The sequence below is a fragment of the Rhinolophus hipposideros genome, assembly GCF_964194185.1.
Source record: "Rhinolophus hipposideros genome assembly, chromosome: 24".
In the NCBI taxonomy this organism is placed as follows: domain Eukaryota; kingdom Metazoa; phylum Chordata; class Mammalia; order Chiroptera; family Rhinolophidae; genus Rhinolophus; species Rhinolophus hipposideros.
In genome coordinates this window covers 19,539,568-19,563,192 of record NC_138070.1, presented here as the reverse complement: position 1 = coordinate 19,563,192, position 23,625 = coordinate 19,539,568, and the positions used below count along the sequence as shown (strand labels likewise).

The following is a 23,625-nucleotide window of genomic DNA, read 5'->3' as shown; positions in this document are numbered from 1 at the left end:
TCCTGGTAGCTAGTGATCCAGGTTACTTGGCAACCCAGACAACAGAAGTGACTAGGTCATGGTTGTCAAACAACCATGTAACTCACTAGGGCGGGCCTTCCCTTGAGGAAGGTGGTGGGTGCCTTAACTTGGCCCCAGACAGCCCCAGGTAAAGCTGTGACCTCTACCCCTAGGTGCTGACTTAGCCCTTATACGTTTTTCTAAAACACCCCTTTCTGGCCCAGACCCCATCTGATCAGGAGTGAGGTCTTCTAAAACCTTATTCCTCCTCATCCAGACCAACCTTCCACTGCCTGCTTCTGGCACTCAGGAGACTAAAGCTCCACGCTCCTCCCCCGTGCCACCTCGTGGGCTGTCACCTGTTCTCCTGTATCAGCCCTGCTCCACCTAGTCACAGATTCAGGAGCAGAACCATGGAAAACTCCAAATCCAAGGTTTTTATTACCGGTCAGAAGGTGCTCACCACAAACAGTGTTGAGAAGTACATTGCACAGCTCTGCCGCAGACCCAGTGGGGCTGCCTGCCCACCCTGACTCTCTTGAGTGGGCACCCTAAGGCATTTCATACGTTGGTGTTTTCACTTTTTTTCTTATAAAAACAAACCCAGTCCTGGAGTAGAAAGAAAAACCCTGTGATGAATATTCAGGACCAAACCGAAGTGGGAGGGGTTGGAGTAAGGGTAGTAAGGGTCTGGGACAACGGCCATAGTAGCCCAGTCCCCCACTGTTGGCAGAAGCCGTTGGAAGGGTGTCCGAGGAGAGGGTAGGGCATAGCTGACAGGAGGGCGAAACTCAGACAGGAGCGCCCTGTCTTCATCATTTGTTCACTTCCACATACCATAGAAATTTAAGCAAAATAGCTATTTTATATATATTTATATAGTATACATATAAATCAGGCAAATAAAGAGTTCAGGGGGTGCTGAGATGGGGTACACCGGAGGTGCCTGAAGCAACCTTGCCACACTGGGTCTCTGGTGCCCATGGCATGAGCCCAGGCTGAGCTGAGGGTTAGTTCTTATTGCTGATTTGGGGCCTGGTTCTGGGGCGGGAAGCACCTGAGGCCCTGCCCCCAGCTCTTCCTGGCCTCTTTGGAGCTGGGGAGCAGCCCTCCAATCTACGTAGGGGCTCCTCAGTGCCCCTTCCCATGGTGGCTGTAACTCCAGAGACTTGAGTTCTCCTGGGCCCAGTGGCCCCTCCCAGTCCTTTCTCTGTGGGGTCCAGGCTCCTGAGGGGCGGCCTAGCTATGTTCAGCTACAAAATGCTCTGGACTCAAAGGGTCTGTCTGGCTTCCTGATGTCTTAAAAAGAAGGGGCTCTTGCCAGGGCACTTTTCTGGCAAGAAAGCACACTTAGAAAGTTGTCTGCTAAGTGCTGTACTAAAAATATTTACTAAACATCTTGGCTGGAAAGAAATGGAGATCATTTTTCTATAAAAGTCAAAAGTGGCTCCCTAGGAGGGGCCAGTTCCTCCCTAGGTGGGGCTGGTGACCAGGGCAGTCCAAGGTAGGGGGCCAGCCTGCCTGAGTTGTGGTAATTAACTGGAACCGGGGATCTGGATGGGGCCCAAGAGCGGTTACTAAGGGGCGTGAGTGACCCGGGGCACGTGGGGGCTGGGGAGAACCCGGGTCAGCACTTCCTCCTTTCAAGGTGGAAGCCCCAAAAAAGTATTAAAAATAAAATAAAAGGAAAGGCAAAAGGTGGGGTGGGATAGCCGTTAAGTACTAAATTGAGTGCATTCAGTAAAGGTGGCCCGGGCTGTGCAGGCGCCTGTATTTGCATGAGTGAATGACACTCAGAAGATGTTGGGGCACATGTGCCACTCCTGCTTCTCCTTGGCCTCCCAGTAACCGCCCTTGTACACGCAGGCCATCTCCCCCGTCAGCGGGTCCAGCCTCTTCTCGAACCACAGCGGCATGTACGCGTCGGCCTCCTTCTCTGCTGGGTGGGCACAACGGGCAGGTGGGCGGGCTGCTTCCTTCCCCGCCCATGGGAACCCACCCCCAGCTCGCCACCAGCCCGGGGACCCCTCCTCCCTGCCCTTCCTCACCCTCCTCAGAGCCGCAGCCCCGTGAGCAGGCCTCCAGCCTCCGGCGCCGCGACACACGCTGCTTCTCCTCCAGCCGCTGCTTCTCCGTGTTGGCCTCGTCCCAGTGTCCCTTCTCCATCAGCCGCTGGTCGGGCCGCAGGCGGCTGTCGGTGGGCGCCACGCCCTCCTCGTGCTCGTTGAGGGTCAGGGCCAGCTCCGAGAAATAGTACATGTTCTCCGCATTCTCCCTGCGGGGGTCCTGGGGTGAGCCATCCCCCATGCCTGCCCGCCCTGAGACCCCAGGACGCCCTCTGTCCTCGCCCGAACTCCCCTCGCCTAGTGTCCACCCCACCACGAACCCGCAAAACCAGCTGCTTCATCGAACTGCTCTTTCTTCCCCGCTCCTAGCACCTAGTGTGCTCGTTCCACTCACCTGCGTCTATTTTGCTACTTCTCTGGGAATTGGCCCATTTAAGTCCACTTTTTCAAATTTATCAGTGTAAAGTTGTTTCATAATATCCTCATTATTATTGCTGTAATGTTCGTGTATAGCAACGCCACTGTTTGCATCTGGGATGTTGGTGGTATGTGTCTTCTCTGTTGTCAATTGTCAGGTCAGACGTTTGTCCATTTTCTTCATTGGTGGAAGGTGAAGTTTTGTTGATCCTGTTTTAGGTTTTTCTGCTTTATCGATTTTGCTTTTATATTATAGTTTTCCTCCGACTTTGTTAGAGTTTATTTTGCTGTTCTTTGTCTAATTTCTTGAAATGGTGTTTAGCTTCTTTTTCAGCTTTTCTTCTTGGCTAATATGTACATTTTAAGGCTACCTTTCACTCCCAAGTTCTGCATTAGCTGCATCCCACCGTTTTTGATATGTGTTACTTTCATTATCATACAGTTATATTTTCTAATTTTCATTATGTCTTCTTTGACCTATGGATTAGTTGGAAGTAAATTTCTTAAATTTATAAACATATAGGGATTTATCTAATCATCTTTGTTTCTAGCATAATTGCTTTGGAGTCAGACGTGATATCATTTCAGTTCTTTGAAATTTGCTTTTGACCCAGTACATGGTCAATTTTTGCAAATGCTCCATGTAATTGAAGAAAATGGGTTTTCTACGGTTCTTCAGTGCAGTGTTATACAACTGTGGTGGGTTCTACCGTTCAAACTTATCCTCCTGACTTAAAAAATTTTTCTTCTTCTTCTTCTGTCCATTGCTAAGAGAGACATGTTAAAATTTCCCACTTTGGTTGTAAATTAGTCCGTTTTTCCTTATTATATTGTACCAACTTTTGCTGTGTATATTTTGAGGCTATGTTATTAGGTAACAAAGTACAAATTTAAAACTCATCTTCCTGGTGAATTGAACCTTTATCATTATCTTCATTTTTGTTTTAAAGTCTGTTTTGTGATATGAATATGGCTACAGCAGCTTTTATTTGATATTTATATGGAAATATCTTTTCCCATCCTTTTATTCCAATCTGTCTTTGTTTTCTTAAGACGTATCTCTTGTAAACCACATAAAGCTGTATTTTTAAAACTTGTCTGAAATCTTATGCCTATAATGGGAGCACTTAATGTAATTACTGAGATGTTGGATTTAAATCTATCTTTTTTTTTCTTTTGGTTCTATTTTGGACCTCAGATGCACAGTTGTGGATTAATCATAGTCCTTGGTACATGACGCCCTTTCTTTATTGGTCCTGGCATGGCCTGCTTGTATTAGTGCAACCTTGCCACCCTAAGCCACAGGTATAATCCTGATAAAACCTACATTTAACAATATGGAAAATTCACCAATCCTTCTCCTTCTCAGGTAGCCATCAGCAACTGATGGCTGATGACTGGGTCCATCAACTGAGACTGGGTTCATCAGTCCCTTGCTTTCCTTTTAATATAATTTTATTTCATCTTTAAACAGTTCTTAAGTGTGCGTGTGTGTGTATTCATATACATGCATTTTACATACTCAATTTTAATTGTGTTAAAAGAATATCATGATGCATTTAACCTTATATGGGACTTGCTTTTTTTTTAACTTAATTTTATGTTGCGTAAATTTATATTGTTGTATGTTACCATGGTTCATTTGTTTCAACTACTGTATAATATTCTCTCCTGTGAATATACCAGTTACTCATCCAGCAAGTCTGGGTGGTTTTTAAGATTTTGCTGTGGAGTAATCTTATGCATGTTTCCTGTGGTACATTTGCAGAAATTTCTCTTGAATACATACCTAGAAGTGGAGTTTCTGGGTTGTAGAGTCTGTGATGTTCTTTAGGAGGTAAGGCTGACTTGCTTTTCCATGTGGCTGAGCCAATTCACACCCTCACCAGTGATGCATAAGAAATATTGTGGCTCCACATCATCTTCAATATTTGACTTTTTCATTTTTTTGAATCAATGAAGGTAAAATGGTATTTCATTGTGATTTTGATTTGCATTTCCCTGGTTACCAATATGTTGATTATTTTCATATGACGACTGGCCATAGATGTTTCTTCTGTGAAAGTCTTATTAATTAATGACTTGCACTTTTGCCCTGGCTAGATTTTACTTTATTTATTGATTAAATTTCTTTATGTATTCTTTTTTAATTATTTTTTTAAAATTGTGGTAAAATACTTTTTATGTATTTTGATGCTAATCATTTGTCTGGTGTAAGAATTGTGATTACCTTCTCCAACTTTATGTATTTTCTTTTCACTTTTTAAAATCATCTTTTAATGAGAAAAATGTCTTTTAATGAACAAAAGTTTTTTTTTTAATGTAGTTGAATGCATCAATGCTTTTTTGTGTCTTATTTAAGATATATTATTTCCTTAAGGTCTAAAAGATATTCATCTATATTTTCTACTTAAGAGTTTAACTTACTGTTTAACAGCAAGTGAAACAATACTTATTGTAAGATCTTTATTTGGACTCAATTTTTGTTATAATGTAAAGGAGAGATTCAGTTAATCTTTTTCCATATGGATAAACATCTATTCTAGATCCTTTTAGTGAACAGTTCTATCTTTCCACATGATCTGATATGTCACATTTGTTACATACTGAAGATACATACATTCATCCAGGGGTCTATTTCTCACTATTCTGTTTCACTATAGCTTCAAAATAAGTCCCGATATCTAGTAGAGCAAATCCTCTTTTCTCTGCTGTTCTTTAGAAATATCTTCACCCTTTGTTCTTAAATATAAATTTTAAAATCATAATATCAAGTCCCATACAAATCACTACTGGGATTTTTATTTGATCTACTGATTCTTTAGATCATGAAATCTTTATAATACTAAGTCTTCATATCCATGAACATGGTATCTTTCTCCATTTATTTAGCTCTTTGACAGCTCATTAAAGTTTTATAATTTTCTCTATATAGGTCGTGAAAAAAATGTATTATACAATTTATTACAAGGTCCTTGATGTTCTCTGATAGGATTATTGGTGTTTTCTCTTGAATCATATGTTCCAGTTGTTTTCTTTTAGTGTGTAGAAATGCAACTGACTTGCATATGAATCTTATATTGAGGCACCTAAGATGCTTTTTCTGAGTCTCTGGAGATCTGTTATTGTGATGAATTAATTTATGGATTTCTAATGTAAAATCATCTTTGCATACTCAGGATAAACTCAACATGATTGAAGAATGTTATCTTTTTTACACAATAGTGGATTACACAATAGTGGATTTTTTCATGTTTTGTTTTGGAATTTTGCCCATATATTTCTGAGTGAAATTGGGTAGAACTTTTATTTTCCTACTACTCTTTTAGTCTGGTTTGATATCAGGGTTATCCTGGCCTCACAGTATAAGACAGAATATTTCTTCTTTTTTTAGGTAAGATTTTATATAAAATTGGGATATGTTTCTTGAAAATTTGGCAGAATTCATCTATACCATTATTTGGACATTGTGTTTTCCTTGTGGGAATTTTTAAACTACTGCTTCAGTTTTTAAATTATAGGACTATTTATGCTTTTGATTTCTTCTAGACTCAGTTCTTATAAATTATATTTTAACAATTTGTCCTTCCCATTTAGATTTTAATTGTCTCTTTATAGTTTACATGTCATATGAAATTCTTTTCATTAATATTTATTTCTATATTTTTCTTGATCAGTCTTGCCAGTAGTTTCTCAGTTTTTTTTTCCTCTGAATCAACTTTCATCTTTTGAAACTTCTTCACTTTACTTTTTTCTATTTTATTAATCTCTGCTCTTATTTTTAAAATATTTTTTCTTCTTTCACTGGGTTTATATGTGAACTTTCTATAATTTCTTAGAATGGAAACTCAGAAAAAAGCCCTCAAAATCAATGCGCTTATATAGCTATTTAAGGCAATGCATTTCCTTCGCAGCATTGCCTTTGTTATATTCAGCCAGTTTTGTTATCTTTTCATTCTCATTCAGTTCTAGGTATTTTAAAATTTCCATTCTAATTTATTATTTTACCCATGATTTATTTAGCAACTCAATTTCCCCCCTCCCCCAAATATATGGGAACTTTTTGTCATCTTTTTCATAACTTCTAACTGGTATTATCATAGATTGTGATCTGTATGCTACCGTCTGTAAATTTGTTGAGGGTTTCTTTAGGGTATAGTGTACAACTGATTGATTTTTCCATACATTCCATGTGTGCTTGAGTAAAAAGTATGTTCTCTGTTGTAACTACAATTTTGTACATATCCTGTGTTGTTTCAATATCCTTCATATCCTTGCTGTTTGTTTTTCCCCATTTGACCAATCAACATGTGAGGGGGGGTGTATTAAAATCTCTCAGGCTCCCACTGTGGCAAGGGATTTATCAATCTCTCCCTTTAGTACCAATATGTGCTTTGTATATTTTTGAGGCTGTTTCATTATGTGTATAATGTTTAAAACTATTGCATCTTCTTGAAGAACTCAACCTTTTATCATATAGCAATTCTTTCATCCCTAATAATGCTTTTGTCTTAAAGTCTATTTTACTTGATATTAATACAGCTATTATAGCTTTTTTGGTTAGTATTTTCATGATATGTTTATCTTTTACTTTCAGTCTTTGCACATCTTAATGTTCTGGATATCTCTTAGAAGGTGAACGTATCTGGATTTTTAAAAATCTTATCAATCAGTATTTTGCTTTTTAACTGGTGAGTTTCATCTATTTATAGTTATTATTCTTGGACATATTTCTATTGTGTTAGTTTACTGTTTTTATTTGTACTACTCTTTCTTTTTCATCTCTTATTACTATTAAAAAACATCTGTTTTTTATGAATTTAGTATTCCTTCATATCCCTTGGTGTCCTTTATTTCCCCAAGTCCCGTCATGTTAACATTATCTATATACTTAATTCTGGATTATTATGGGAATATTTCCTCTTTTTTTTTTTTTTTTTTTGGTATCTATTGCAGTACCTTCTGGATTTCCCACCTCCCCCTTTTAAAGTACTGTGTCCAATACCGTTTTCACTGTGGGTTTTTGTGTGGCAAACCCTCTGAGGCTGTTCCCTGAGGACGTATTTTTATCATGCCCTCATATTTGAATGATAGCTTGGCTGGATAGAAAGTTTTACCTTCTAATTTAATTTTCTTTATTACTTTGGAAATATTACTCTAACATTGGCTGTTGAAAAATCTGATGTCAATTTTGACTGAAATCTTGCACTCCTCTCTGGGAGCTATTAGAATTTTCTCCTTGGTATTCTTAATTTTCACTATAGTGTAGTCTAGGCAAAAGTTTTTCTTTATCTCTTGTCTCTGTAACTCTACTGGCCCTTTCAACCAGAGTTCTTTCATATTTTTTTATTTTGGGCAGTTCCTCTCCATTATTTCTTTTAACTATTTCCCCTCTCCATTTTTATTTCTTTCCTTTCCTACAGGGACTCCAATTAAACATATTATTCCAGTGGTTACTCTAGGAATTACAACATGCATACTTCATACACTCAAAAGTTAATGTGCATCTTGACCCCTCCTCTTGGGTAACATGAAAGCCTTCAAGAAATTTCCTCCCATTTATCCCTCTTCTGACTTATGTGATCACAGAGTTGCATTTTAGGCTTAGATTTTAAACCCTGCATTATGATTTGTGTTTATTCACTGTTCACTTAGCGTCACATAAGTTTCTGTGCTTCATTCATTAATACATTTTAGATCTTCCATCTGGGATCAGTTTCCTTCTATCAGTGGTATATCCTTTAGTGCAGGTCTGCTTGTGGCAAAATGAGTTTTTGTCTGGAAATGTCTGTTACCTTCACTCTGTAAAGATGTTCTCGATGAGTATGTAATTCTAGGCTGGCAGTTAAGTCTCTCTGCACATGGAAGAGCTCATCTTACTGTCTTCAAGCCCTCATTATTGCCAATGAGGTAACAGCTATCAGTCTGTTGTTCCTTGGGAAGTAATGTCTTTAAAATCTGGCTGCTTAATATTTTCTTTTTGGTTTAGTTTCAACAGTTTCACTGTATAGAGTTAGGTGTGGAAAATTCTCTGGTTTTCTCTTCAGATATAGTCTCTCTCCTTTCAGAGTAGATCCCGCTCTCAAACTGGACATGTGCAGGGGTGCTCAGGGGAGCTGACCAAGGTTCTGGACTTTCCGGCTCCCAGGGCTCCGTCACGCTCTTCAGGGACTCCTCTGGACCCCTAGGGGGTAGGCCTTCCCACGCTAGCTTCTTCTTTTTTCCAGGTTCGGGCTCTTTACCTGAACCTTTTGAATATTTCTTCTGACCTGTATTCGGTTCATGGATTCCATTAAACCTTCCTACGGAGTTCTTGATTTCAGTTATTTTATTTTTCCTTTGTAGAATTTGTTTTGCTGTTGTTAGAATCTGCTATGCCACTTTTTGTAGTTTTCATTTCTTGGTTTTCATTTCTATGGGGACTCTGTCCCATTAGGCTGTTTAAAGTCTCTGTGTAGGACTTGCTACCACCAGCTAATCTCACTTATTTACAGTTGGGTGTCTGGCTCCCACACTGGGATATCAGCTACACAACTCTGCTTTCTGCCCACGTGTAGACCGAACCCTTCTGACCCCCGTGCCTGCTGCTCGCTTCCTGTCTGGTCGGGCAGGGTCCCCTGCCAGTCCACTGCCCACTTGCCTCCTTCTCTTCCTCTCCTTGCCTGTTCCTTGCCCTGCCCTGCTGCTCTCAGAGGCCCCTTGCAGCCCCACTCACGGCAGCGGGTACTTCTTCCAGAGCAGCTTGGCTGGCAGCGTCTGGTACACTGTCTTCTGCTTCCCATCCAAGCTGGGGCTGCTGGGGCTGCTTTGCACAATCTTGGAGCACTCCATCTGTTCATCCCACGAGCCTGACAGCACGTACTGGGCTTTGCCCTGGCCATCACTCACCACGCCTGTCACCTGTGGACATTGGCAGAACCAGCGTAGGCACAGGCCCCCCTCTCTGGGGCCTCCAAGACTCTGCAAGGTGACTTTGCTTACCTTCCGGGCCACCTCTTTGGAGAAGTAGCTGTAGGGCAAGAACTTCAGCTGGCACCGGTCCTTGGTCTTATGATTCACAATCTCAATGTCCCCTGTCTGGTGAGGGAGGGTCCTGATCAGCAGCCTATCCCCGGCCATATGCCCCCCTCCATGAGGGTTCCCCCTGACCTGGTCAATCCAGAGCTTGCCCACGATGATGTTATGCACAGTCGAGGTGCTTTTCCTCCACACATAGTGATTCCCACTGGCCTGGAATTCTAAGTGGATGGCACCTGGAGGCCAGATACAGGTTCAGAGGTCATGGCCCACCATGTTGGCCCCCAGCCAGCCTGCCAGCCCACAGTCCCAGGGTCCTGAGAACCAGAAGCAGCATTCATGCAGATTGAGGAGGGATACAAGGCCAGGGTAGCATCCAGGAAGTCTGGTGGGGGGCAGGGAACATACCTGCAGGGAGACTAATGTCACTCCTGGAGGCCCCAAGTTGGCTTCTGGGTTGACCAAACCCTCCCCCTTATCCAGAAGGTCTGTCTGCCCTAGGATCCCAGCTCACCTAGTGGCATGATGGAGAGGTATTTTCCCCGGAACTTGCTGGAGATGGTGATCTCCTGCCAGAGACTCCAGCCATTTTTGGAGAACACGTAGTGCGCAGCTGCTGGAGGGTGGTGGCTCACCTGAGGCCAAACCCACAGGACATGAGCATCTACTGGACACGGGTCCAGTCCTGCTCCCCAACCATCGGGGGGACAGCCTGCCCTATGCCCAGTATGAAGGGCTCTGTGGCCCTGACAGCAGGCCTGGCTGCTCCTCTGGGGGCTACAGACCCATGGCAGGCCCCAGGAAGGACAGTGCTCCATGTGTAAAAACAAAAGTGTGAGTGGGTGCAGCCTGGGCAGCTGTGCTGGGCCTGCCCCAACCCAGTATGCTTGTGAGACTAGGGCTGGGGCATCGCTATGCCTGACTCTTGGGCTGTGAAAGGGGGGGTGATGACAGAGCCTATGCCTCAAGGGTGTCATGGTACCTGCGACAGGCTGTGCTGAGGGCTGATGAAGTGAGGGTGTTACTCTCTACCAAAGGCTTCCATGCCCATTTTCTAGTTCACCTCCTACTCTCTAGCAAAGGGGCATGTCTACTGTGCCTTGTTACACTGAAGAGGCCCAGAGTGAGGAAGCCATTTTAACCAAGGGGCAGAGTTGGGCCCTGCTTCCTGGCCAGCTTGGCTCTAGTGTGGGAGTCCAGGTCGGTGACCTGCTCCAGGCCCTGCTGGCAGTGCAGTGAGTTCTGCCCACCCCTGTGGCTGCCCCCAGCGCCTCCATCCATCCTCTCACAGCATTGGGCACCCCTGATTGCTGTCTCCCTGCTAGGACACCTCCCATCAACTTTCCCATATCTACTCTTCCTCATTTCTGTGGTTCCTTTGGTCACAGGGTCCTAGGGCTCAGCCTCCTCACTGCACCTCATTTCCATCTCGTGGCATCAGTCAGGCTCCTGCCCAGCCTTGCCCCAGAACCACAGCCATGCCCTCCAGCTGCCCACTAGACACCTCCACTCAGATGGCTTCTCAGACTGACCAGAGCTCCGGATGCCCTCACCCGCATCTCAAATCTCCCATCGCCATAAGCGGCAGCCCCACTTGCTTCCCACATCTCAGAAGCACAGGCCAAACCTGCCACCCGCTCCTGGGTAATGGGTGAATGTTCCTAAGCCTGCCCGTTGCCTATAGCCAGGTCCCCCCCACATGTCCTGCCGGTCGGGACACCCACACCCACTGGCAAACTCAGGGTTGTGACCCCCAGGGTCTGGCCCTGGGGCTCTGCGTCATAGCTTCCTTCTCAGGCAGGTGATCTGGTCTTTCCAGCTGCTCACACCAACTGCTTTGGAGTTAGCCTTGGCCCCTCTTTCTCATGTTCCTAATCGAATCACAAGCAAATCCTGGCTGTTCCTTCTTTAAAATGCATCCAGCATCCACCCCTTCCCTACCTGCCACCTCCCCAGGCCACAGTGGATGGTGCAAAGGCCTCCCTGCTCCACCCTTCTGCTCCTCATTCCACTTTCACCATGGCAGCCAGGGGGACCCCCATAAAATAAGTCAGGGTGTCATGCCTCCTCCACCTGCCAGAGCCCCCGGCTGCCCATCCAGCTTCCTCTCTGCCTTTCCCCCTCTCTCTGCGCCAGCCAAAGCACTCCTTGACCAGTCCCTTTCTAACAGAGCCAGAACCATCTGACATACACAGTGCCTGTCCTCTGTGCCCACCCCGTGAGGACAGCCTGGACAGCACCTGGCACACCACGGGCCTTGGTCAACTCGGCTGGATGAGGAAATGCATTCACTCGGTAGTTCAGGCCAAGAACCTGCGGTCATCCGCGCTGTCTGCCCCTCTCCCCACAGCCAGAGTATCAGCCGATCCCTGGGCTCCACCTGCTACACATGCCAGGCTCCGACCTGCCCTGGTCCGGCCGCCTCCTACGGGTCCACACAGCAGCCAAACACACCTGTGAAACTCACCACCAGATTGTGAACCGTCTGCTTTGGGTTCACCGCCAGGCACACAGGACATGCTCAGCGGCAGCCTGACCTAGAAATTCTATCCTGGGCGCTTCCTGCATACCTGCCTGGGTCCTCCCAGCACCCACGGAGGCACCCAAACAATCACCCCTCTTCATACAAGGATGTGTCTGCTCAGGTTGAGGTGTCATTGCTGAGGCTCGCAGCCTGTGAGGAGACTGTCTTGCCGGGAAAGCATGGAGAGGATAGAGGTGAACTGACCCCATGCCCCAGGGCAGGACCCCCGGAGCGCCTCACAATCCAGGCTTCTACTATTACTGACCAGAGTCCCACGGGGCACAGCTCAGTGGTGACCCCGTGCTCCAGCGCACCCAGAGTCCCGACAGCACCCTGCCAGTGTCCCCCGGCCACTGCTCCACGGCTCCTGGCCGGGAGCAGAGCCCTCGTCTTCCCCACACTGTCCTCACTAGGCTCTCTTCTCAGGGCGCCCTCCCCATGCTCAGGAGGCCCAGGCACCTGACTGGACCTCAGCTTGACCGCCCCTTGGTGTGGGCACATGAGGGGCCCATTCCGACCTGCAGGCCTGGCAGGAGCAGCTTGGCTGGAGTGTGCGCGGGCCTCACCTGCTCGCAGAGGGAACGCAGGCCCATCTCGTCGAGGCGGTCCAGCTCGAAGGTCTCCCCCAGCATGGGGTTGAAGGGCTTGGCGATGCGGTGCACAGTAGTGGAGTAGGAGGACACGGAGAAGGCGGCCACCAGGCACATCTGCTCCACCGAGCTGGCGCAGTGCACGGCCTTGTCCAGCAGATGGTGGTACTCCAGGTCCTCCGTCAGCCGCTGGAGCATGGACAGGGGCTCGTTGAAGTTGACCTGCGGGCAGGCGGGGGGTCAGCTGGGTATCCAGCTGAGACAGCCGCTCCCAGCACGACCGGTCAGCACAGCACCTGCTCTCCTCAGATGTTCAGGACATTGCTGCGCAGAGGACACCTTCGGGGAGGTTCATCTGACAACTGTCTAACGCCACAGCCCCACCTGCTAGCCCTGGGCCAGCCCCCCGCCTCATTTCTCCACAGCCCTCACCACTTCCTCACCTGCGGTGTCTTACACACTCGCATTGCATTTGCTGTCAGTCTCCCCTCCGAGGATGTAAATGCCGGGAAGACCAGGGCTTCTCACTTGAATCATAGGAATTAGTGTGTGAATGAGTGAATAATGGACAAAGTGGGTCTTTCTCATATTCTGAGCTATTATGCAAGTTTTCTGTGGATAGCTTCTCTGGAGGGGCCCCCCCGTCTTGAGCTCAGACAGGGCAGAGTCACCCGTCCCCTGTGGTGCTGGGTTGGGACCCTGGGCCAGCCATCAGGCAGGGTCTTCTCTGTGCGCTCTCTCATTTCATCCTCACAGACACTTTGATGTGGGTGCTGTTATTCTCCCCACTTTGCAGATATGGACACAGAGGCCAGACATGTGAAGGGACTTGTCCTGGGTCACACAGCAAAGATGAGTAAAACCAAGTCTGGCCTGAAGCCCCCGAGCTCTTCCTTCATGGAGATGCCACTGTGGCCTGGCAGCATGAGGACGCCAGCCTGCCGTTAGTCTGCTGTGTGACCTCCCTGGGGAGGGCACAGAGGAGGGCCTCCCTGTTCACACACAGGCCAATCCTGCCACACGCCATCGACAGTCAGACTTCTGGGATATGGTGTGGCCCCATCAGGTGCAGTGGCATCACCGGGGAGACCCTTCCTAGCACCTTCCCTCAGTGCCTGAGGCCTCTGCTCCTGGGGGATTGCCGCAGTGCTGATGAACATGATTCAGCAGTTCATTACACGCTCCTCAGGCTTCATTATGAAAATGACACCTAGGGCTGCTTCTGCTTCACACAGGCCGTTACTTCTCATCCACACATAAGAAAACAGCCCCGCCCAGCACCCACCGGCATGGGAATCTTGGAGAGCTCCCGGCCGATGCAGTTCTTCATGATGCTCCAGAGATTAAGGCTGTAGTTGGGCTTGTCGGGGATGCGGACGCGCCTCTTGACTTTGGGGGGTTCCTTGGGCACAAGTGAGGCGCCATCCAGCACCTGCCAGAGAAGCAGAGTGTGCGCATCAGCAGAGGCCAGAGCACCCTTTGGTCCTCCACCCTTCGCCCTTCTACCCCTCACCCCTCTATCCCTCTCCCTCACCTCTGACCCAGTGAAACCTGAGGACCAGCCAGCCCCTGCACACTGCTGGCAGGAGGCACAGGCTGGCTCTGCCTGAATGGTCACACGAAGGCAGACCAGGGCACGGGGCCTGCCCCAGGGACCCCCGAGCTCAAAGTGCCGGCTTCCCCCCTCAGCCACCCTCAGGGTCTCACTCACATTGTCTGATGAGGTCCAGTCCACAGGGCCTGTGGTCCCACCTTCAGCTTTTCTGGAGGAAACAAAAGGGGAGGCAAGTTATTTACAAATCCCAAAGTCTCCAGAACCTGGCCACCTTCTATCCAGACCCCTCAGTGAGGTGTGAGGGGCAGCCTGCTCCAAATTGCCTTTCCAATAGGGTATCTCCCTATCGGGACATTCAGGTGGGGCTGTGGGACCCGGGCCATGATTTGGAGGCGCTCCCACCCACTGATGCCTTGTGCCAGCAGCTGCTCAGCAAAACCCTCGCCCGAGGTCCCTGCACACAGCCCCCCCTGGGGACTGGCTGACCTAGGACCAGATGAGAAGGGGGTGAGCACCTCCTCTGGGAGGGCCTCCTGGAGCCCCATAAACACCCTCTGTCACAGAAGAGCCCACTGTGTCCACTGTCTGCTGGTCTGAGTCCTGCACTAGATGGTTCCGGAGGGGCAGGACGTGAGTTGTATTCATCTCTGTGCCCATGAGTGCTTGTGGGGAGCCGGTTGGCCAGAGTAGCAGTGGCGCTATGGCTGATGGGCCCAGGTGCTGAGGGAGCCCCAAAGGGCTGACCTAGGCCAGCTGGGGCAGGGAACGGGGACTTGTCAGTCAGGACCTCAGGGGATGGGAAGGATTCAGCCAGATCATTGGGGTAAGTGGGAGGGCACTGCAGATGAGAGGACACACAGGCCGAGGACCTGCTGCTGCCCAGTGTAGCTGCAGCACGAGGGTGGGTCGGCTGTGCCAGGAGCCATGGGGGCCAAAGATGTTTTGAGCAGGCGTCATCTGCCTGCTGGTTGGGACGGGGCTGAGGGACTTGGGGCTCTCGGCCGAGGTGTGGAAGGCTGCTGGGGAGGGGGCATGAAGGAAGTTGAGCCCGGGCCCCTGGGGACTCCAGGGCTGGGAGAGGTGGGAGGGGAGCCGGAGGGAGCCTGAGCAGGGGCCTCCTGGCTGCAGGGCCCAGAGGGTGCTGCTGCTGCCGGGTGACAGAGTAGAAGAAGTTCAGAACAACCAAGCGATGCTCATTTTGAGAGCAATATAAACAGTTTAAAAATATTACTGGGAAATGGAAGATGATTTTCTGAGCTGGAAATACACTACCACTGGGACCGGAAGTCCCTCATTTCGTCACCCCTGAGAGGTAGGAGGGAGCCAAACAGCCCTTTCCCTGGAAGAAACCAGGACAGGGAGGTGGTAAAGCACATAGGTCTAAGGAGGCAAAAAAGGAGAAGCCAGGGGTTTTCACTGGCTTCCTCCCTGCAGACTGGGCTTCAGGGGCCCATGGAAGGCCGGTGGGGTGTGGTGGACAGTGAAACAGACATGGGGAGCAAGGCCGCTGGGAAGCTTGCAGTTCCTCATCCATCTGTGGGCAAACAAGGGACGCTCTGTGGCTGTCACACCCATGGGTGAAGGTGGCAGTGGGTGGCACAGGCTACGGTCAGTTATGTCACTGTCCCAGGACTCTTCCCAGGCCACAGCAGGGGCCCCAGACACCTGTGGAGCTCACTGCCACCTGTGTCCCCCAACCCTGCCATACTCGCCAACCTTTCTATCAGGACCTTGAGCAATTTGATGAGGGTAAAGATCCTAACTAAACTCCCAATTACATTAAATCTATATTCCACCCCGGCGTGCTCCCCTCTGACCACAGCCCTGCCCACCGGGCTAATGCCTTCCCTTCACACATGTCGGGCAGCAGCAGGGTCACCCCCACTGGCACCTCCTGAGGCTCCCAGGGAGTCTGACTACATGGCTTTCAGTGCTAGTCAATGTCCCACTTACAGCTGAGTGTTCTAATGTGTATTTAGAAACATCCTGAAAGAGCAGGCTTTTATGACAAATAAAACAAAGGCTTGGAACTAGAAAATAAAAGATACTTCCTGCGTCTCTCGTCTGTTCTGGAATGCTGACATGGTGGAGGGAACGGTTGAGACCCTGTGCAGCTCTCAGGCACGACTGAGCGAGCTCCAGCCTTCCTGGCCCCAGTCCTTACCCACCCCTAGGGCTGGATCCAGCCAGGGCCCTGTTCTCCAACTCCATTTAAAATGAAATCCTGATACAAACTCGGAGCATTTTTGATTTAGGGAAGAACACAACCAGTCTAAGCAAAAATGCCATCTGGAATGAGACTTAAGACTCCACGAACAAAGAGGAACAGAGGGAGCGCAGGAAGAATGAAGTGTGATCGGCTAACCCGGGCAGGTCCTTCCAGGGCGGCCGCCCTGCCCGGAGAGCCCACCTGTCCTCCTTAGCCTCGGTGATCACGGTGATGAAGGATGTGGAGTCTTCCATGGCGTCGAAGTACTCGGTATCCTCATCTTCGTCACTGTCCTCTCCTTTGGAAGTCAAGAAGCTTCCTAGGGACACATGCAGAGCCGCTGCCTCAGTTTACAACTTCATAAGGGCTTGTCTCCCCTCCGGAGGAAGTCCAGAGCCCGGAGGGCCCTCCCGCCCTGCCCTCTGACACTGACCCCCATCACCCCCAAGCCCCACCCCACTTCATCACCTGGTCCTCATTAACCTGGCTGTGGCTGCTGACACTTGCTTTTCTGGAATGTGCTTTCCTGTCAGTGCCCTGGCTCAGAGGCCTCTTTCCTTTCGGAAGCCTCCCTGATCCCTCAACATGCTGGTCAGTCTGCCTGTGGCCCAGCTATCCTTTCTGAGAGACCCCTTCCCAGGGTCCCCATGACCCCTAGCCTGAGGTGACCACCTGGCAGCCCTGCCACAGAGGGGTCAGCTGGGCTCACTGAACTTGTCTTGAGAATTGGAACCTAGATATAGGGAGACTTGCCAGTTGGTGGCAGGCATGGAAAACAGAAAGCCGTGAAGAGGCCCACATAAGCCCCGACGTGAAGGAATGTGTGTACTGGCGGCCATGTAAGCAGAGCTAGCTGGCCGAGGGGAGGCTGAGGGCGCAGTGGACAGAGTGGCGGCGGCCTTGGCCCACTCACCCTCGCTGAAGCTCTTGGTGGGGTTGGCAGCCCGGCCAGAGGCGCCGCTGCGGAAGGCCCGCTCGAGGCTGTTGTGCTGCTTGGCCAGCTGCTCAATGGTCTCCTCCAGGTGGATGCGCTGCTCTTGCTCATACTGCAGCGCACGCTGCCATTTCCGGCTGTGTGTCTCCGCTAGTTCCAGGAAGTCCCTGCAGGCCTGGGGAGGGAGTGGTGGCCTGTGAGCACAGGGCCTGGGGCGGGGGCCTGTCCACCCCCACCCCCCACATCCCAAAGGGCAGTGAGGAAGACCCTGGGGTGCCGTCTCCTTTCCCTTCCACCGTGTGGTCAGAAACACCTCTGCTTGTCCCCTTTGGCTTCCATGGGGACATGGACACCCTGGCTTTCCCAGAGCCAGCCTAGGGACTGCTCTGGTCAGTGTTCCACAGTCACGAGAAAGCACCATGTGCAGGGTTTCTCTGGCCAAAGCTGCCTCGCCAGCTTTGGGGGTGCTGGCTTTTCATCACAGCTGGGGCCTGAGCTCTCAGCTGCCCCATCCTCACCATGTGCGGGACCTGAGGTGGGTCACGACCCTAACCCTGTTGGGACCCAAAGTACCCCTGGCAGCTTAAGCCAATCCCCGGCTTTGGCACAGAAGAAAGGAGAACCATATTCTGCTAGACTGCCTGGCTCAGAGAGGTAATAGGTCTTGTCTGGCAGAGAACTGGGACTGGAACTTTCTACTAAGTTACCTCAAAGTCTGTATCACATAACTCTGCTTTTAAGGTTCTCTCTTCAAACTTGTGGCCTACTATGACTTCCAGATTCTTTTCAGCTTCCCAGGTCCATAGGTGGTTCCACCACACTCTTAGAAGCAGGGGTTGGTTGTTCTACCCCTATCATCACAGTGGAGAGGAGGGCTGAGACCTCGGCTGTCCCTGGAAGGCAGCGATGTCCAAGCCAGCAGCCTCTGGATGTGCCCTTTCCGGCCTTAACTGGGTAGGAAGGGATACGTTTCCTTGGTCCAGCCTGCATCAGTGGTCCTGGCTGCGACGTCCCAGCAGGCCCTTCCCACTCCTTGTTCCACACATGTCACATGCTGTCTGACCCCGAGGGTTAGAGACATGCTTTCCTGGAGAGAGAGAGAGGCACACGACCTCTCACCCGTGACACAGGGACAATGCAGCACTATCTCGAGGGCTGTTGGGAGAGCCATGGAGGTGCTGTGGAGATTCCACAGACTCTCCTTTGGGGGCCACCACTGGCATTACCGTGGCACCCTGTGCTCATGCCTTCGCCTGCCCTCTACCTCCCGCTGCTCCTCAGACCTCTCAGACCCCTCGCCAGGGAAGGCTCCCAACCTCATTCAGCCAGGCCCCCTCAAACAGTTGCCTCCCCTGAAATTTCATGTCTGCAAGTTAGCTTCTCTAGCAACTGTGCCTGTTTTACTTTGTCCCACGGAATCTCCCAAACTCACAGCTGCTCCAGAATGTTTGCTGGATGAGTGAGCACCCTACCAAGGGGTGGTGTCCTTGCCTCCTCAGGAGAGTGGCTCTGCATTGGGCACCTGGCTGGGCTCGGCTGGCTCTCTCACCTACATGGAGAGCAGAGCCCCGGTGGCCAGCCCGCCTGGCTTAGTGGAAAGGTCCCCAGCCTGCGGCTTGAGAGGGCCGGCTGCCTAGCCACATCACTCCTTTCACAAGCCCTCCTCTGGTTACCTTCCCTCCATCATCTCATCTCAGCCCCCAGCACCCACGTGGAGTGGGCAGGGCCAGGGCTTGTTGCAAAGTGCAGTGGAAAAAGGCACGTTATTGGGGGTGGGAAGGCCTGGGTTCCTGCACGAGCCACTCCACCCCTCCGAGCCGTGTCCTGTCTGGGACACAGAAGAGTAATGTCTGACAGACCCTGTGGTCACAGCTCTGGTCTCAACTCACCCAGCAAAAATTTGAGGTAGGAAGAGTGGGATCATCCCTATCTGACAGATAAGGAAACTGAGGTTCAGTTATTGGCAGCTCCCCCACGCTCACTCCACCTCAAGTTCAGGAGCCTCCCCACCCTCCCTGAAAGGTCACTGTGATGGTCCCTGCCTGACCACACCTAAGCCACCGTAACCTGCCTCTCCAGAAGGGGCAGAGATTTATACTGACAGGTGCCCTGATACAGGTTGTGGGGGAGAGACCTTCTCAAGGAAGGAAAGAAATCTCCTTATGCACTTAACAGGCTCTGGGGACGGAGGAGCCGGTTTCCAGGGCAGTCACAAGTCTGGGCTATTTTGAGTTTGCAAATCATGGAACTGAAGGCTCACCTGCTGGTGGGGAGCCTTACTGTCTACCATGCAATTTGGGGACCCCGAGGTGGGCCTGGGTGGGCCCAAGGAGACCCAGCTCTAGTGCAGACTATACCACTCCCTGGCTTGTGCCCTGGACCCAAGCCTACCACCCTGGGTCCTGCAGTGGCCTCTGCCTCGCCCCCAGTCCTCACCCCTCACTCACCACTGCAGGCCTCAGGGAGGGGCCCTGACAGCAGACACAGTGACCATCTACCCCAGTAGCCTGACTAGAAGGCATCTCTACTGGGTCTGCACCACTGGGTGTAAGAGGTGGTAGCAGGACGGTTGGGGGGGGGCAGAAAATTACTCTGGGCACCTCAGAAATGTTCCAGAACTTATAGAAGTCCTGGCAGATAGCTGGGCAGGGGCCCCAACCCCATTCCATAAATGGTGAAACTGAGGCTCTGAGGTCACACAGCAGGAGGCAGCAGACCCAGACCCAGACCCGGGCCCTGAACCCATAGCTCGGTCCACCCTGAGCAACTACTCCCATGAGACCCGTGTCCCCTGTCATCCTTGCTTTCCCATGGCCCTAACCTCAGCTCCAGGACCCAGTCAAATTCATCTCAGGTCCTGCCACCTGCTTGCTGACCAAGGAAGGGGTCCTAACGCCATGGGGGCTCCAGCTGGCTCTGCCGCTGGCCCAGGCAGCGTGCCAGGCCCTGCCAAGCCAATGTGCAGTGCATGGTAGAAACTTGCCACGAGGCCTGGTGCTGGTGGAGAAGGAGCATCGTCATGTGCCTAGGCAGGCACTGGGCACCGGGCACACCGCTTCAGGGAAGCCCCTTGCCGGGTCCTCCTGTGCCCCCTGAGACTGAGGCCCAGGGAGAAGGGGCTGCCCAGGTCAACAAGGGGCAAGCGGACAGGATCTTGGGCCTGTCTGCCCCAGAGCCATGCTCCTCCCACAGAGCCAGGTCACATCCGCACAAGGCACGGCCCCCTTGCCTGCCTGCCTTGGGGTGAGGGTGCAGACGCCCAGGCTGTGTCACACACGGAGACTTATCACAGGCAAGACGCATGATAGGTGCCTCCTGGTTTTCCAGGCTCTTACCGGTCTGTGGGTGCCCTGCCCAGCGGCACGTCACCTGCCCACCCCAGACTGGCCTGGCAGTTGCACAAGGCCTGTCACCTGTGCTCTTGTTCTCCCTGAGCACCGCTCTGTCATATCTGCCACCATCATTCCCTGCCAACCCTCAACAGCTCCTGCAATCATCCCAATGAGTTTTAACACACATGGGTGCTTTGCTTTCACATAACTTATGGCATTTAAAACAAGACTTGTAGAAGAGCCACCAACAACAGTATAAAATAGTAGCCAAAGGTCACGGTAAATACGGTAAATAATTCCCACGAACTCATGTCAGAGAGGGCTGGTTGTATGGCCACTGGGCTTCCCAGCAGCAAAAGTGAAGAGGGAAAGATGATCGTAGTGTGAAGATGAATTAGGCTACCTACCTCCTACGCCTGATGGTCATGAGCTCTAAATACTTTAGAAATGACCACTTTCTCTTCCCGGGGTAAGTGCAGGTTTGCTGTATTTCCCAGGACAGCTGACAGCTGGCCCCAAATCCTCTCCAGCCTCATTTCCTGGGGTCCCATCCCTCCCCACACCCTCATGTGTGACCTACCAGGTGCCACGTCTTCCTCCCTTTTCCAAATATCGTGTTTCCCTGAAAATAAGACCTAACTGGAAGCTAAGTCATAGCATGATTTTTCAGGATGCTCGTAATATAAAATAAGCCCTAATGTGTCTTTTGGAGCAAAAATTAATATAAGACCCAGTCTTATTTTCGGGGAAATTCGGTAGGGCTTATTTTATATTATGAGCATCCTGAAAAATCATGCTTATTTTCAGGGCTTATTTTCTGGCTAGGTCTTATTTTCGGGGAAACACGGTACCCCTGCTTATTCTAACGCTGACCCCACCTCCCTCATGCCACGCACCTACTCTGGGTCAGGGCTCTCTGGGACACTCTCATAAGCACTAAGGTAGCCGTTCTAATCGCGTGCCAGAGGAGGGAATGGAGGCTCTGGGAGGCCCAGGGGCTTGCCCAGGGCCACAAAGCAGTACGTGGGAGACCCAGGTTCAAGTCCCCATGGCCCCACCTGCAAGTCTCCTAGGGCCTGGGACCAGCACTGTCACGACTTACTCTGCAAAGCTGGATCTTTAGCGCTGTCTGGATGCCCTTTGGGGCACAGGTGGTGTGGATCCCATGGCCTTTCTGGACTGGAGCTGGGCTCCTAGAGATCCTCACTAGCAAGGATGTCAGGGAATCACCCCATTCAAGCTACGGGACCCAGCCTGCCTCAGCCACACCTGCCTCCCAGCACCCGTCCCTGCCATTGAGGACGTCGCCCATGTGGCCAGGGCTGCTGGCTGATAACCTGGCCATGTGTGACCTCACCTTGCTGCCACTGAGGGGCAGGATGGTGTGGAACAGCAGGGGGACAGAAAGTCAAATCCCTGGGACAGCTGTGGCCTCATACTGGCCACACGTGGCTGGGCTGGGTACTCAAAGATCAGAAAGGGTCAGAGCTGCCTGAAGAAGGGGGCAGGGCGGAGGCTGCTGTGCTACAATATCTAGGGGATCATGTGGCTGGACCAAGGCCTTTGCCACTGCCAGTGGGGCTGGGGGGTCACCTGCAGCAGACGAGCTCCCTGGTCACCCTGTGGGCTGTGCAGAGCCCATCTGCCCCTGCACCCCAATTGCACCTACCAGGTGTCCATGCCCAACTCCCAGATTTCCTCTGGCGCTACTGGTCTCCAGGCCCCATACTGGCCATGCATGGAGAGAGGCAGGCGCTGGCCTGGCCCTGCTGCCAGGAATCCTGAGCTGGCGGGTGCATGTGCGCTTGCTAAGCTGGATTAGGTCTGGGGCCCAGCACAGGGGATGGCTGAGGGGCAGCTCCCAGGGCGTCCAGGGAGGCCCTGGCTGGCCCAGGCTCTGAACCCACAGTCACATTTCCCCTGAGGCTCTGCCACAGCTCTCCAAGAGCTATACCCAGCCCTGAGCAGGAGCAGCACCTCAGGTGCCAGGAAGCTCCCTACTTACACTACACTGCTCTTAAATCACGCAATGGATGGGGAGCAGGCAGAACAAGGAGCCCAGCACCGGGCCCCACACCGGCGCTGCCTTGCTGCCCATCCCGGGCAGGTTTGTAACCTCCTGGGCACGGCATTCTCAGGGCATGAACAGAGAGCCGAAACCCAGAACTGCTACAGAGTTCCTGATTCTGTGACCCGTTGGGGTGATTGTCCTCAGGATGGGAACAGGGTTCCAGGCTCCCGGCCCTGCCCCTGCCTCCCGTCTCCAGGGCTACAGAGAGGGTTCCCAAGATGAAGAGGTGTGGGGGTCTGCAGGCAGTGCGGTTCTACCTCTGAGCCTCACAAAGCAGAGTGAAAACCAAGAAGCCCAGGATGGAAAGGCGGTCACACAGGGCGGGCTCTGCTCAGCAATAGGATGGGGGGCGGGGGGCCTGCCCGCCCATGGGCCTCTCCTTTCCCAGAAGCCTGGCCCAGTGAAAGGGGCTGTGAGGGCTGCCCAGCTGGAGGAAACCCCATTGGGGATAAGCCATGTGAGCTCCTCGGGGAGCTCCCTAATGGTGGCCCCATGGGACAGGCCCAGAGTGTCTCTGAGCTGGGAACCTTTGCCCAGCTGTGCCCAGAAGGAAGGAGGACAAACTTGAATGGTTTTTGTAGTTCCTAATCCTAATCCTAATCCTGACAATGACCTCATTGCTCCCCAAATGTGGGCGAGCGAGCAGGGCGTGGGGTCAGCAGGCCTGGGTCCCTTGCCTGTCCTGTGTGTGGCCTGGGGAAGCTTTCAAGTTCTCAGGAAGGTCTGCAGAGCTAGGACCCTGCTCAGGTCTGGCCTCGGTGGCTGCTTGGAAACCATCAGGCAGTGTCCTGCGCTGTCACTGCCCTCCTAGATAGGGGCATGAGGAAGGTGCCAGAGAGCAGCTGGACATTGGGGTGGATGGCCCTGGGACTCACAGAGGAAGTGGGAAATGAGCCAAATGCTCGGAGGT

General features: G+C 51.1%; 1 protein-coding gene across 7 annotated transcripts in view; it reads right to left on the bottom strand.

Moving 5' to 3' along the window:
- Nucleotides 1-422: 422 nt before the first annotated feature.
- Nucleotides 423-23,625, bottom strand: part of OSBP2 (oxysterol binding protein 2) — a 162,510-nt gene continuing 139,307 nt past the window's right edge. For 4 of the 7 annotated variants that reach the window (XM_081036665.1, XM_081036667.1, XM_081036670.1 and 1 more), the window contains 11 exons: nucleotides 17,292-17,487; nucleotides 16,580-16,697; nucleotides 14,326-14,377; nucleotides 13,900-14,046; nucleotides 12,591-12,836; nucleotides 10,015-10,135; nucleotides 9,633-9,736; nucleotides 9,465-9,560; nucleotides 9,199-9,383; nucleotides 2,049-2,275; nucleotides 423-1,939 (listed from right to left, as the gene is read on the bottom strand). In XM_081036665.1, the coding sequence (XP_080892791.1) occupies nucleotides 1,794-1,939; nucleotides 2,049-2,275; nucleotides 9,199-9,383; nucleotides 9,465-9,560; nucleotides 9,633-9,736; nucleotides 10,015-10,135; nucleotides 12,591-12,836; nucleotides 13,900-14,046; nucleotides 14,326-14,377; nucleotides 16,580-16,697; nucleotides 17,292-17,487 (1,638 nt within the window). In that variant the 3' untranslated portion in view covers nucleotides 423-1,793. The remainder of the gene's footprint in view (nucleotides 1,940-2,048; nucleotides 2,276-9,198; nucleotides 9,384-9,464; nucleotides 9,561-9,632; nucleotides 9,737-10,014; nucleotides 10,136-12,590; nucleotides 12,837-13,899; nucleotides 14,047-14,325; nucleotides 14,378-16,579; nucleotides 16,698-17,291; nucleotides 17,488-23,625) is intronic. The other 3 variants (XM_081036664.1, XM_081036668.1, XM_081036669.1) reach the window with 1 other exon arrangement.